Here is a 15848-nt window from a genome sequence, read left to right as displayed (position 1 = left end):
CACCAGGAATTTTACCCCACCAAGTTCCCTCGCCTTTCGGGAAGTAGACGACAACCTGGGGCCAGTGACTATCGTCATGTCAGACTCCTGTCCAGCCTATTCTCAACCGCTGTTGATTTCGATCGATGCATTTTCAACCCAGCTCAGTTACTAAAGCATTATCTAAACATCTCAGAATAGGCCCTTTGCAGCTACGCCATCACGTGACCTACTTTTCATAAAATTATAGGCCATAACTTATAGAATGCCAGAAATGGAAAATATCAAAATGGCCAAGTTTGAAGCCCCTGGCATTGAAGTATGAGATTTTATGACGGTTTGAATTTTTAAAAAATTAAGAAGATTTGTGTGGAAAAAGTTGCTGGAGAGCAAGACCTTGCTCTCCAGCAATATTTTCGATAGAAATCCTCTAAATTTTCCGAAAATTTTAACTGTCGTATAAACTTACTCTTTCATGCCAGGGAGCTCACACTTGGTCATTTTGGTATTTTTGATATGCTCTTTCCATTGCTGGCATTCTTTAAGTTACAACCCATAATACAAAAAAAATTAGCAGAAATCTTTATTACCTGCGAACTTACCATCGATGTAAACTGCCGAGTCCTTGTCACAAGTGAAAGGTGTTATGAGCTCCTTGGTTCTTTCAGTTGATAAAATTAAACATTGACGAAATATTGGGAAACTTCAACAAGCAGGGGAACGTAAAGTTAATCAACCAAACCAAACGAAAGCTTATCGCAGTTGAACTTTCGAAGGATTAACTGAAAAGTAAACGGTTAATTCAGGCAGCTGTTACTGGCGAGAGTTGACCTGGGTGTCCCGACCACCAAGAGAGGTGCATGACATAAGTGTGCAGCATGTGGCTGTGTTATGCCGACAAATTACCACACCAGAGCCAGTCTAGCTAAGAATTAAGCGGTTTACCGTGAGAAAGTTGAACGTGGTTAAGTAAAGTGACCCGTATATGGCGTGAGAAACAAATCAATCTTCTTTAGAGGGAGACAGCATTTTTGAGATTTTTCCTTTGCCGCACAAAACGTGTACTTGTCGGTAATATAATTAAGGTTCTCGCATGGATTATATTTTTTTATTGCAAAAAGCGAGATTAACTGGGCGAGATGTATTCGTTCAGGGAAAGACATTGGTGTGGCAATACAAGTCTTACAAACAGAAAACTGATACGTTCGGCATGTTTTTATGAGTATGGAGAGATTTGCTTTTTCATTGTCATGGGGACATATGTTTTAATTAAGATATTTAACCGACAAATTGTTCTGTTCTTTTGATGACCTTCAAGATCTTTTCATCCGGTGAGCTTTATAAATTGATGGTAATCTACGAGCGATCAGAGAAACATGCATGTTTGCTGAATTTAACTGATCTTAACTATACCAACTTGTTTTCAACACCCTACAACTAGTAAACATACCAGAGAAACACCTCCCCCTTAAAACGCTTAAAAGCAAAGTCAAGCTAAACATCTTACAGTCTTACTGTTCATGAGTTTTCAACTGGTATTTGTTTATCTATTTATTTATTTATTTATTTATTTATTTTATCTCTCCATTTATTTATTTATTTATTTCTTCTTTTCGTCTCTTTTTATTGACTAATTAGTTGCTTTCATCAAGCTTTAGTGCCAACCTACCTCCTGTACTTGAACATTACTTAGTTTTACTCAGCTCGATTAGCTTTTTAGTTATTCTGAGTAAACATTACCTCTTTTTTGTATTAATATATTATATTGTAAAGTTTAACTTTTTTTTATTTGGTAATAAAGCTTGTTGTTGTTTGTTGTTGTTGTTACCACATAATGAATCTTATGTTCACTAACGAGAATGATCTGAGGACTTCAGTCAGAACCAGCAATCAGCTCCTGTCGTCTTAGAAGATCTCAGTCATTACTTAAGTTATTTTGCTTTGCGCAAAGTTTAGTTAGTTGTTTCATAGATAGCTATTGGCTGAAAACAGACAATTATCACAAACAGCCGTCAAGGTGACTGGTTTAACATCTTAAAAACACGATTAGGAGGCAATATTCATACGGTTTATCTGTTTAGATGAGAAGCGGTTGGTTCCATCACATGATCTGGCTCAAACATAAATAGAAAAATAAATAAGCTCACCATATTTAATGAGTGTTTTTAACTTGTATTTACATGGAAGCGGGAACATAAGCTTAAATTCAAAGCCTAACAGTTAAGACTGATGGAAATACCGTGTATAAATAAAAGATGTCGTATCATATTGTATCGTAATTGTCATTAGGGGACAATGGCAGGGGACTTCCGTATAAAAAGTACAGGGGTGCTCGTTGGAAGTTTTGTAAAAAGCCCCTTAGATGTACTAAGATGCTGTTTTGTCGGCGTGGTCTGAAATTGTTTTCACCCCTAAGAGCTTCCACTTCTAAAACAACAAATTGTCTCTTGTCATATTTTTCCGGCTCAATACCTGGAACCTAAAAAGTACCGCAAAAGCTCTCGCTGTGGACTTTTTGAGGTTGAACATCCTAAAACGTACCAAAAGCGCTTTTTTACCCCAACCCCCCCCCCCTTAAAAGGTCCTACGAGCACCCCATCCTCTTAATGTGGGAGTCCGCGGCCCCCGGGCATCCCACAGGGTGGCAGCGATCGAACAGTTTAGTGCGGTAATAATATTATCATCACTAAAGTAATGAAGTACCTTCAATCCACGTCATTTGTTACGGACGAACACGTAGTCGCACGTGTACTTTGTAACTTTGTAGAATATTTTGAATGAAGTTATAATTTAAGTTCAAAGATTGAACCTTCTACGCTTCCATACTGTGCCTCTTATCACACAAAGCCTTTAGAATTTACTCTTCTCTGTTTGATCTCGGATTAAGAAGAAGGACTGAAGATTTTAACGAAGGTTTGAGATCATCAAATCAGCCTTCCACGGAAACATCGCCCTCTACATCCTACATAAACGGACATTGAACAACTGAAAAAGAATTTCTTTCTCAGTTTGCACATTGTGGTCGTGACTAGTGGAGGATCACAGCTGCTTCTGAGACCTTCCTCAAACTAACTACAAAAACCTACAAATTAAACTAGTAATATACATATAACGGTATACGGGCGACCACTAGCCCTGTTCAGAAAATCGTCTGGGTAAAGGGCCCTCTTACAAGAATTATTTTGAGTAGGAATTAATTCGATAGGCTATACAGGTATAGAGACTGCCAGGTCACTTTAAGATCCTTTACCAGTTGGCTTTTTCAACCTTTGGTTTAACTTTCGCGTATTTCATAAAATTTACTGAGAGAGCCACCTTAAAACACGTACCCCTTATCAGAAAAGAACCGATGCATAATTAATCGACAATAGTGCATAAACGGGATCTTGCTTAATTTCTCAATATCCCTAAACCGTCAGTGTTAATAGAAATTTGACATTTACTACTGACCCATCAACGGTTGAATGAAATATTCACGGCATTCCTTTAATATCTCACAAAAAAAGAAAGATCTCTTAGAGATATACTTGTGACTGAGCAAACATCGCAAAACCCGCGTGGAAGAAACCGTGGGAGTCGCGGATAGCAGTGTGTCCACGCTTTTCAGTTTCACCAAAAGCTAATTTTGTGTGAACCTTACTGATTGCCCCGTTTTCCGTTACAGCCAGATACTTTGACGTACGATCAACCTTAAATAGTGTCGTTGTGTTTTGAAGATCGTACAGTTAGAGTCCATTTGTTTCTCCCAGTACTACTTGACACTGCTTCATGACACTATACTAATATGCAGTAGCGGCAAATTGGTGGGTTTTTTTATCCTTCAGTTTTCATGGACGATATTCAATGAGGGTGAGGGGCTGAGAATCAAGTGCGGTCATTTCGCTTGACGAGCAGTCGGTTTCACACCAACGAAATCACCAGAGGACCCCAGAGTTTCCTTCCTTCCGATAACACTTGTTACGAGTTTTGCAATACATAAAAGTGGGTCCTAAACTGTGTCTTGCACCAAGCGCGGTTTCGGCGCCGATTACGAAACGCGACCGAATGCCGCCAGTGATGACCATCTTGTATTAGTCTCGCTGACTTACTCGCCCACTCTGTTAAACAGTGCACAGTTTCCATGGAAACGAGAAAATCAATTTGACTTATCTGCGCCGGAAATCGGTTTTAAAAGCATTGCGTCCTATGGACCTCCGGTCCTCATTCTTCCACGGAAGTGATTTCATTCCTTAACTAAACGCCGATATGCGAAACAATTTGCAGTGATTAGCGACCGCTCTCGGACCTCAGGAAGTTGCCCTGTTGTGTAACATTTCTCGGATTTTACCCCATGGTAATTTTCCATTGTTGTTCGCGGTCAAGGTGACGGCGGCGACAAAACGACTTGAAAATGCCTTGTGTAATATATCAATGTCCTATCTTATCAACGTAGTGAAGTGAGGACAGAGTGAACTGATTTATATTAGACTTCCAAACCGGAAAATACTTAGCGCTGCCCTACATCTCTTTGTGATGAAAATGTTACTTTCTGCTAATGGCGAAGCCGATATATCCACGCCGCGTCGACCGATTGAGTTGAAGGCCAAATAGACCCCAAAGCGAACGTCTAAAATGCTAAATTTACTAGCAGTTAATTGATCTTCCACTCTTCTGAAGGACCCTGAAAAGACAAAAAGATAGGAGGGACTCTTTGCACTGATAAGGCGTTAAATTATACCACCCGGAAAATTCGCCATGAATTCGTCAATATGCACTTACAAGATAGATTATTCTAGACGTCGCTAAGTAGAACACAGAATATTCCAGTAGTGACGAGTCACGCTAACATAAAGCGAACAGGTTCTCTGCTAAAAACTAACAAAACTAAGCTATTATTGCGAGGGAGGTTTTGTTGAATTCAAAACGTGCGATCGCATTCTCAGGTTTTCGCTTAACCATTTGATCTTCAGCAATTAGAGAATACTTGGCAAAAATATTCGCTAGCGTGACTCGAATGACCCGACTGTTCCAGAACAATTTAGATATCTTGTATCGAAAACTAAGTAACTTTGTAACAAGTAAACAAATTAGTAACTTCTGGAATAGTGTTTATAAGCTGCCTAAGATTAAAATCGCTCTGGAGGGAATTAAAAGAGGCTTTCAAGGATAACTCTTATGTTAAGAAAACCTGCAAAATTTCTAGAAACAGCGCTCCACTATAAATTTAAAAAGTTTCACACGCGAAACAGTCATTAATAGAATCTTTGCAGTTCCGTGTGGGCGTTAGCAAGAACCGCCATCGTTCACTCAGTTTGGCGCACATTCAGTCACGGCTCCCAGCAGTTCGGAGAACACGTGCAAGAGTCAAAAAAACGTAGCGGCGTGGCGGTGCAGTTGGCGTATAATCAGGCCGATTTTTCAGAGCAAATTCATTGAACAAGAAGACAATATTCCATCATACAGCACTTATACTGGAGACGGGGCATTCGAGCCCAGCTTCGCTCGTCGCTGCTGTTCAGTCTACAGATGGGAGAGAAAGCGAAGCGATGGAGGTCACCGACGAACAGTCGACACACAAAGAAACCAAAGAGGGATCCGCAGATCAGTTTACTGTGGTAAGAATAAACAAACCCTTGTTTCGATTTTGAATTTATTGAGGTCACTGAACCGAGCTGCTCAGTCTCCACTTAGCGTGCGCGCGGATACCCGATAACAGTTCTTAGGCAAGGAACAGCAGGTAACAAAACTAATTTGTGCAGTTACCTAATCTAATACTACCGTAAATATTTTGGTTGCAAATTTATTCAGTTGTGCATCTGCAGCTTTGAGAGCAAAAAGCTTTAAGTTGCTATAAAATTTGTAAATACGATTATGTTGGGACTGCACGCCCGGTGATGTTCAAAATATTGAATTCAACCTTTGTGTCTCTCCGTGCCAAAATCATTCGCAGAATTTGTCTTGATATAGTGTGATATTTCAAGTATTTATCTAATTTAAATCAGAATTCTTCTTGTCTTAAATGCAAAACAATAACGGTACGAATGCTCAAAAATTAGAAAAAAGTTATCAAGTATATTTTAATAATCTCTCGCTAAATCTATAAAATGACTCAGTTAAGATTCAATGGAATTGGGCAGCAAGTCTGCTCCTTCAAAGGCAAATAAAAACAGGTTGCAATAGTATAATAAACAAGAGTTATTTTCCAAAAAAAGAGTGAATCGGCGCAAATCACGCCAGTGGAAATCACATTGAATGATAAAGCTATTCTTTATATTTCGTAAGCCGAATGCTAACTGCAACGGAGTCTGCAGCTATTTATGTCTAATGGCATTCGTTTAGAAATGGATACACCTTTGTTCCCGGCGACCAGCCGACAGTGAAAAGATTTCTTTTATTAGCACTATTAAAAGATCTGATTCAAAACATATGCTCGCGGAAACAGGACCTCACTGATTAGATAGCAGTTCGAGTGTATACTAATCTGTTACGATATTTCATTCACGAAAACCACAATGCATGTCTGACAGACTGTCAAATGACAGCTTTGTCGTATATTTTTCATGAGGCCTTTGAAAGGTTTTGTTCCCTCGAGCAGCGCAAACTGTAACATAATGGATGTCTTCGTAAAAATGTCAGTCATCGTTTCTACTCAAAGAGAAATTTGCTTTTACTATGGCCAGTTCTAAAGCCAGCAAGATCAGCAGACTTTACCAATCATGCGTACCGCGTATACGCGTATAGACACTCATTGCCTTTGACAACGGTCTTTCAGTTTTCGTTCCTTTTAATCTGAATGTGTGAAGAGATCTTTAGAGAGGCAATTATCAATTAAAGTGAAACCGTATTATCGATTTATTACTTCGCCGAGGATTTGTTGAACGAGGTAGATTGTGACCGAGGGGACCTGAATCCATCGAGTGCTATTGAATGCATGTTGGGTAGATTAAGTCCATGTTCATCCAATTTTGGTGTCAAGCTGTCCATAAAAGCAATCAGTTGCGGAATTGTGGTCCAATAGTAGCCTTATTATGTATACTTCACTTAAGTATAATTCTGTTATCGAACAGGTTTTGTGTTAACAGTTAATTATTGTTCCCTGATGAAGTAAAGTGTGGCCCTGAATCCTGAAAACACTGATCTTGGTGACATTTACAGGAGAAAGGAAACTACACTGATTTGTGCCAGTGTGTCAGTTGTGATTATGTTACTGAACTGAATACTGAGTCGTCACCATTTGCATTAGTTAGACGAGGTCCTTTTAATCGTTCTGCAAGTTAAGTTCCTGATCGATGTACTGAATTCAGCTCAGCTTATAGGCAGACACTGAAGACACTAGGTGATAAGTTCACAACGAGTGGACAACTCAACCCATCTTATTTGTTGAATGGCACATGCAGCTCCTTTTAATAGGAAGAGCGATGACTGTTTGCAATTTTGCACACAAGATTTCTGAAACAATATTTGCCATTAGTAGGTTCAAAAATCAATTTCTTCATAGGAGAAGTGCAAAACCAGATTGAACACATCGTTCGTCTGTGTATCATTGTCGTTTCGATTGGTGTATCTGCCAATTACGACTGTGTACAGTTCAGTTAGTGTAGCACATTACCCATCACATGGCATATAAGAACATGGTTCAATGGATTAAATAAACTAAAAATAACTGAAGTCTTATTCAATTGGCTTTTACAGTCGACATCTGACTAGTAAATCTTAAACTGAGCAGTCCTTGGACGAAAGACTTGGGAAAAAATGTAGCAGATTACACTTGGTCAGACCATTTGATAATCAAGCGAGAACTTCAAACAAATAGTGTACAGCCAGATAAATCTCCTCAAATTTATCTCCTCCACCGCTTGTTTATTTCTTCACAAGTTTATGATCTCAAGTTATAGTCAGTGCAATGAGAGCCGCAGGGTATGAAATATACAAAGAACTTAGTTGCGGGGTGTCCTCGTTCCGTTCTTTCCCAGCAGGCAGTGTCTTAATGGATACACTGAGAAATACATTTATCACAAGAGTCGAGTATCATCAAATTCAGCCATATAAGGTAATCAGAACGGTGTGCAGCTTTAGGTCTAAATTTTTCCACCCTGGCAATTGTAATAACGAAACAATTCAATGAGTTTAAGGCTCACCTGCATTAAATTAAGTTTAAAAATATCTCAGCCCTGAAAGGAGCGGTTTCTATAGCTTGCATATGTCCAAGTAGCAAGAGGCAGCATATGACAGACAACTGACCGACTGCTGATTAAAACATGGCCAAGTTAAGTCTCAAATCTTTGCGAAGCCGTGTCAGGTAACATCAAACCTTTCTGTTCTCGTGATAAAATGTAGCATTGACCGAGGAATGTTGTGAACTAAACCTCCTAAAATGTGACCTTGACGGATATCAATTTTACTGAGAGGTGGGCGCTGAGGAAATGAATACGCGGTATATATATTTATCAACATATCACTGATATCATATTTAGAGAAATCAGGAAGGAATTTTAGATGTATTTATTCTCTAATCGACTTTGCGACGGTTCTGTGTAAACTTATGGCATTGCTGATACACGGGCTTTCACCTGAGGCAACAACCTTTTAAGTCAGACCCCGTCGCGCTGTCTGTCAGGCCATACTTTATGAAAACCCTCTTAGACTTCAACAGCTAGACTGTACCTCAGTTGGGAATTAGAAGTATTTAAAAGACTTGGAAGCTGCGGGGATATTTTCGTGTATTACATCCAGTGATCGCACTTAAACTAAGTTGTGGTGAAAAAGCTTTGCGTCAACACTTAAATTAAATAACTGACGTCGCGTGGGCAGCTAACCAGCCGTACATGTATTGCCTGTCTACATTTAACCACAACCAGCAAAGCATACCATAAGTTTTTTTTTTTTTTTTTTTTTTTTTACCAAGAAATCGGTTCGGCCTTCTGCAATACCTAGTTGATATCGACCACACCTTCGAATACTATCTTTTCAAACACACGTTGTTAAAAATCCTTCAAGGTTTTAAATTCCCGTATCACCTCCTCTCAAGTTAGAACAGAAAGCGAAGGCGTTAAGTAATGCAGAAAGGAAAAGATTTTTTATGTGAGGTCAGAAGCTATATTTCCCGTTGGAAGAGTCTAAGCACGGAACGCAAAGTTTTGTACGCTACGCGGACCTGTATTTAACATCCGGATTTCTAAAGTTGAAGGTAAACAGATGTAGCAAGGCTACAACAAAGACAATCACGGTGATCTGTTAGATTTAACTTGCGTGTCATCACAGAAATTATTTCCCGTATCCTCAAAGTAAGAAACCCAAGGCTTTCAACAAGGTCATATGAACAGTTTCGTCACCCTATATCTAACGTTTCCATTGAATAACTCAATGCTGATATATCCTTTCACCACCCTAGCGAGTGTTAGTAACCTGAAGCCTTCATTATAGAGTCGAATTGTTCCTTTTACCGCTGTAAACACTGCTAAGCTACGAACATTGGGTGCGATTTCCTTCTTTCACACTATTAATTGCCGATTTTGAACGAAACAATTGGCCACAAGAGGGCGTGTCGAGTTTACCGTACCTTGATAATCTCTTGCCGATACTAAGCGTGGAAGCTAGAGACCAGAAATGAAGCGTTATTTCTATGTCAGTTTGAACCGTGTCTATATCAATCTATAGCTCGACACTTCTCGGTTCACAAATCGCAAATCGTAAATCGTGGGATCTTTTGACGACAAAATCATTTTGAATCATTGTTTCAAGAATAAGCTGGCGGAATATATCCGGCCGTGACTGTGGGAAGCGATAGGAACTGAACTGAACCCTTCTACGTTTATAATTGCACTTGTGAACCAATCAAGTTCCACCAACTCGAGAACTGAAAAATAACTCAACAATCTTGAAACAGATAAATCAAGTACTGCCAATTAAAACTGATTAGTCGTGTATAGTAAGTGCACTAAAGAAGAACTTCCGATTCGAATTCTCCCAGGACCGAGGAAACGAAACGAGTGTGGGGTTACATTTGTTTCTAAGCAACATTTTGTCTATGGACAATTGAAGATTTTGTTACCTTGCATGAATGTTCCGATGAGCCGCAGACCAATGGATCGTCAATATTGATCTGTGTGCGCACGAGGGCAAATAATTTGGACGTTGATCAGACACCTACTTGACTGAGGTGTCACATTTTACACGAAACTGCCTTCTTTTTCTTTGGTTTGATCTTTTCGGTCAGAAGTGAGCCAGTATGATTTATTTTCCATTTACAAAGACTGGAAATCATTTTCGTGGCTTTGGGTCATGCAATGACACACCACAGACGGACTAAGTTTGCACCTCGTGCACGCTCTCGTTTATCATATTAATTTTTAGGAGGTGAAGACTACTGACCTTGACTTTAATCACAGTACTTAAACTCACGTGTTTTGCTTTTTTTTTAAAAAAAAAAACCTCACGTGTTATTACTTCCTGAACTCACGTGTTACACGAGCATTTTAAACTCTTCCCCCGTTTTTTTTTTTTTTCCGCGAACCATGAAAATGGTGTCGGCGTCGTAGAGGCAAGGGTGATTTTGACATCATTAGCTAGATTTCTTGCGACAAACAGAGTGAGAGGAGAGAATCTGGTGTGAGCTTTACTCAAAATGACCTTCCCAAATTCCTTCCTTTCAATGAACACTTCCATTCACACGTATTAAACATGTGAACACGTATTAAACATGTGAATGAACGTTATGTAATCGCAGCTAGAGCGGTATATTCAGTAGCACCTTATGGAACCGTTTTATGGGTGAAATATGTAATTTAACTTCTTTACTTTGTTAAACAGTTAGTTTCCGATCACTTAAAAAGCAAACTTAACTGGAAAGTTCAAGCCCGTTCATCTTCATTATTATTTAACAGGATTTGTACTCAGCGTTACGAGCTCGGCACTCGGATTTTTACTTCTTCAACTATTTACGTTATACAGTAGCAATGAATCTAATAGTGTGACTTCTGGTTTGAAAGTATGCGCAGTTTGCCTGTTGTTAACTTAAGTTCACCCTGCGATGCTTACATTACGATAGCGAAGCGCTGTCCCGCAAAATACTGATCGGTCGGACAACGCAGTGATGACTACTCTGCAATAGGAGGTTCCCTTTTCTTTCTGCTCGGTGAGAGATGAATGGGAATCTCCTCGCAACCGCTCGATCGTTTGATCAGCCCCCGTCCACAACTAGTCGAACATCTGATTGGCTGTAAAATTACAACTGGAAACACTGCACTGACATGGGTTCGTCACTTACGCATCAAATTCAAAACTTTTGTCCGATAAATCTTTGATCTTTTGCTGTTTGCACAGTTCCAGAAACTATTGCTGTACAGTAGTTCACGTTAACAAGTTCTTCATTGTCAAAGCACTATTTCAGGGTCGATAGGCGGGCTATTGAGCTTATTCCAAAACAGTGTGTTGATCTCAGGCAGCAAGCTTGAAGTTTGCTGAAGCACGCGCTGGACAGTGTTGTCTTGAAGCTTGACGCTTGAAGTCTTAAAATAATATTCGCCGAAAAAAACAAAAAATTTATTTGCGTGCAAACCTTTCGCATGACGAAGCACGGCACATGCGAGAAAAGGAAATCACAAAGAGAAGGGAATCTGCCCAGCAGTGTAACTGATGACAAAGGAGTACAAAGGAAGAAACGAGGCGAGCCATAGTTTGTCATCTAAGTAACTTACTATCAAAACGCCGCAGAAAAAAGAAACGGTAGGTAAGGTAACTCTTGTTAACACAGCTGTTACTGCAAGTGTAACCAGCATGACTGAGACTGTTAGTAATGCAGCATTAGTTTGCTTAGGAATTAGTTTTGCAACGCTGAGTTTAATTTGAGCTTAACAGTTTTCCGTTTGCGAAGTTATTAAAATAGCTTTCCTTTTTGATGAAGTCCATCTTGATTTAACCATAACTGGATCTTGGGTGATGTTGCGAGTTCACATCTAGACATGTTTAGGTCCACTTGGCAATGGAGAAAGAGAGAGAGCGCGCGCCTTATATTTCTCCCCGGTGATTATAAACGGGACCCGTAGCGAGTTGCAAGGGTATAACCTTGATAAATTACCCAGTAATCCTTTCTCTTTTAATAATCGGACAAATGAACAGAAATTACACTATATCTTACTGGAGTAAGACGCACTGAATTGTGGGTATACCTTTGGGGGAGACATAATAACCAAGCTGCATGGCTGGCAACTTTTGAAACAATTTTTCTTTACTATGTAGTTACAGAAACTTATTCTCCAGCCTTCCTTTGCTCTCACGTGTTTTCACCTCATAAAATCTATCATGGAGGCTATATAATCTCTTCATTTAATTTATGCCTACTGGCCGACCAGTAACATGGTAAAAAGTTATACAATCCCAACAGTTATGTAAAACTGTGACATTAAATTTGATAGCAGTTTGTCAGCTGCTGAATATAGTTCACCTTGGGCTGTTAACAATCCGTAAAAAAGTGCCCCTACAAAACGATCGGTCAGCTAAATCAACGATGACAAAGGGAAGAACAACGCGAACCTTCTAGCCTCCTTATCTACGTAGTTGATCTTCAAAACGTAGCAGAAAAAAAGAAACAGTGAAACGCAGTAAGTAAGGTAACACTTCTTACACAGTTGCTAGAGCAAGTGCAACCAGCATGACTGAGACAGAATGTCTGCCAGATGGATAAAGACTTCCTCTGTTAGTATTGCATAAGTTTGATTAGCAAGTATTTTTGCAAGGTTGAACCGTTTAATTTCAGCTAACTGTTCCCCTTGTTTCCGGAGTTGTTTAAAATCGCTTCCTCTTTTTAATGAAGTCGATCATTAATCCGGGTTTTTGGGATTCGAGTTCGCGCCACAGCGTTCTTGTTCAGTTGGTGACAATGGAAATGGTGCTTATCTCTATCGAGGATCGTAAATGGTACCTGTGGCGGATTGGCAGAGTAAACTGACGAGGAAAAAAAAAACATTTTTTTTTTCTTTTTCAATAAACACGTGTTATCGATTTCAGGCGAATAGAAATGACGTAATCGGAGTGAGACGCATTTTAATTTTGGTATACCTCTACTGCATTGACGTACGTCGTGTGAGCCAAGTTAAAAAATATACATGTATCTCACTGTATTATAGAATTTACATAATCTCTCTTCTAGAGTTCATCATTAGCCCAGAAACAAATTAATGGATCGTAAAATTTATGTCAGTCTGACGGCACTGTTTCAGCGAAGGTGTTGTATTCGACTCGGGTCGTCACAATCCATAGGTTTTTTGAAAATAGTAAACAATGTTTGTTATTTTTCCATGGCGATGAAAATACAGTTAAAATCAAACAATTACTATAACGTAATTGCAATAAATGCACGTTTTGCAGATAAAGAAATTCTTAAGACTCATAATCGATGATAACGTCAAAGTTAAGTACTTTTAGCTAGAGGAATGTTAACGTCAGAAAATGTGCCCTTGGGCTGAACTGAAATGTGACGCCCAACTGATCTGAAACGACTCTCTCTGCCAATATTAACTTGATTAATTAGTTGGAAGAATTTTGAAGAAAAGAGGACATTAACTGAACGCACGCGATCTAGAAAAACCGGAAGTAGAGAATGTACCGGAGTGAATAACCATGGTTATTTAATAGACCCTTCCTCACCTTAAACAATTGCTGCATATGCTATAAACACCTGTGAGCGTTATGTCCAGGGTCCATCCACTATTATTCAAAATCATGATATAAAATAATATCAGTGTTAAGCTTTGAATGGTTCTATATCATTAGCAGCGGTGTCGATATGTGATTTACTTTTCGTGTGCCAGACATGCTTGAGGCTAAAACATGTCAACAATACTTTGTATAGATCATTATTACGTTTCCTAGACTTCAAACTTCCGAAAAACAAACCCTACCTAAACGTTAAATGGTTCTCGTTTCTATGGCAATCAGCTAAGCACGCTAAGAGTTTATAAATGTTGAAGACAAAGCTAAAAATGGCAAGATTTGAACACAACAAATGCAGACTTCGTGGGTCATGAAATTGTAAAATTGTGGCTTTAATATTAGCATCGCGTGCTTTCGCCCCATCACGTTATTTTGACTAAATCACGCGAGCGCCGGCGAGACAGAACATTCCACATGTTTCTAGCCGTCACGCTAACCCAAAGACGTAAATTTTTCTCCATGAAAAATAATAACAAAAGCCGCCCACACTGACGGCTCGAAAGATGCCTCTTGAAATCAAGCACTGTTCTAGCTGCCTCAAATATATTTAAGATCTGATGAAATATTTCAGCAGTAAAAAAGAGACTCAATTGTCGTGACTTCTATGTAGTGCAACGTTCAGAGGCTTAACCCGGGAGCCGGGCAGCCTTGCGACATGTCGCTAATATCATGTAGATTTCCTGTATCGAAAAAAAGTAACTCTGTAACAAGTAAAGAATGAAGTAACTGCTGGAACAGAACTTAGCTGCCAAGCAACTTATCAGTTTGAATTGTTTATCATTGCAAATATCTGAGCGTGTTAAATAATATTTTCTGGAAAGACTTCTGGCTTGTTTTAATACTTGGCCCGTTGAATGACTCATTCATCGAGCTCGCGTCATACCGTGGGTGGAGAGCGTTTTTTATTCACGCCCGGCCGGCTGTTAGGTCTTATGTCTCAGTCAGGTGCCATAAACAGTTCATGTACTGCGGTATTTAGCTCGCACCCGCACGCCACGACAAATACAGAAATGTTAGTCGTGAAACGGTTGACAAAAAGAAGGGCATGATTTAGGACCGCCTTTCTATTCCCAATATAGCAGCGACTTTATTTTTGTAAGGCTGTACGTGAAACAATAGAACAACGAAAAAACTACCACAGGAGTTCAGAAAACAATTTGATTTGAGCTTAAAATAGCTGTAAGTGACCTCAATGTAGCTAGGAGCTGACAGCGCGGTCGGGCGTGCAGTCAGCGTGTCCAAGGAGACGTCAGCAAGTTACAAACCGACTATGGCTGCTGAAGAGGGAACATCACAATCTGCTAATGAAGCCTCGGCTGACACAGCGACCAGTTCCGCAATGGTAAGGTTAATCTGATCTTATTTTTTATTCAGCTATTAAGATTACTCACTGCTCGCGCCAGAAGGCTCCCGAAGAAGAACTGATAGTCCTCCAATGAACTACTACAGTTCAATATTGCGGCTAATTAAACTTTAGAGCGTATTCATTCTTATTTCTTGGAGATGTAGTTTTGTTTCGTGGTCTGTGTTTTGCGCTGAGGTAGACAACACTTATTGGCAAGGCATGACGGCTTGCTATTGCTCACTTTGATCTCCTCGTGCCGCATGTTGTAGTGTCATCGACCTGATTATGACGGCAATTCTAGGACTGATTGAACTGTTTGATACCACATTTGTCTGAGATTTATCATTGTAATTAAAAAAAACAAGACAGAGTTTGTTTTAATTATTATGCAAAACCACACAAAACTAACGACCGACTGAAAACCGTGCATCATGTCGAAAAGAAATGTTTTCTTGTCGAGCACGCGTTATCGGCGGAAATCAAACAAAGTTCTGCCATCAACTTTCGGTTTCGAAAGGCTTTAGAATAGCAGATATTTTATGGAGGAAATATTTCATTGAATATTCGAACTTTGGCTTTAAGTTACCCCTCTTTCACGCCCAGAAACTTAAGAACCTTCTCCAGTCTCACCGCCTCCGCCGGTTTACAAAGAGCCGGCGAAAAGGAGATGTCATCTTCGAAACAACCTCACGAAAAGTCAAATTCCTAAAGGGACGTTTTGGGCATAATTCGCGAGTTACATGACATAACTTAAAGTATATGTTCCGCGGATTTAAGGTCAAACATTAAAGAAACAAATACAGGAAACCTCTTCATTTGTACTGGATAATAAACC

At 39.5% G+C, this 15848-nt stretch overlaps 1 protein-coding gene across 3 annotated transcripts in view; it reads left to right on the top strand.

The window, feature by feature from the left end:
• The first annotated feature begins 5142 nt into the window (after positions 1-5142).
• The window catches only part of LOC110044678 (doublesex and mab-3 related transcription factor 3, truncated-like), a 29194-nt gene continuing 18488 nt past the window's right edge, over positions 5143-15848 (top strand). The window contains exon 1 of one of the 3 annotated variants that reach the window (XM_089291347.1): positions 5143-5573. In XM_089291347.1, coding sequence (XP_089147473.1) covers positions 5505-5573 — 69 coding nt within the window. In that variant the 5' untranslated portion in view covers positions 5143-5504. The other 2 variants (XM_089291350.1, XM_020750240.2) reach the window with 2 other exon arrangements.

Source organism: Orbicella faveolata, unplaced genomic scaffold (assembly GCF_042242905.1).
Source record: "Orbicella faveolata isolate gen_17 unplaced genomic scaffold, um_ofav_v1 contig_24, whole genome shotgun sequence".
NCBI lineage: Eukaryota > Metazoa > Cnidaria > Anthozoa > Scleractinia > Merulinidae > Orbicella > Orbicella faveolata.
The sequence above is the reverse complement of the archived record's forward strand: the minus strand, read 5'-3'. Positions and strand labels throughout refer to the sequence as shown.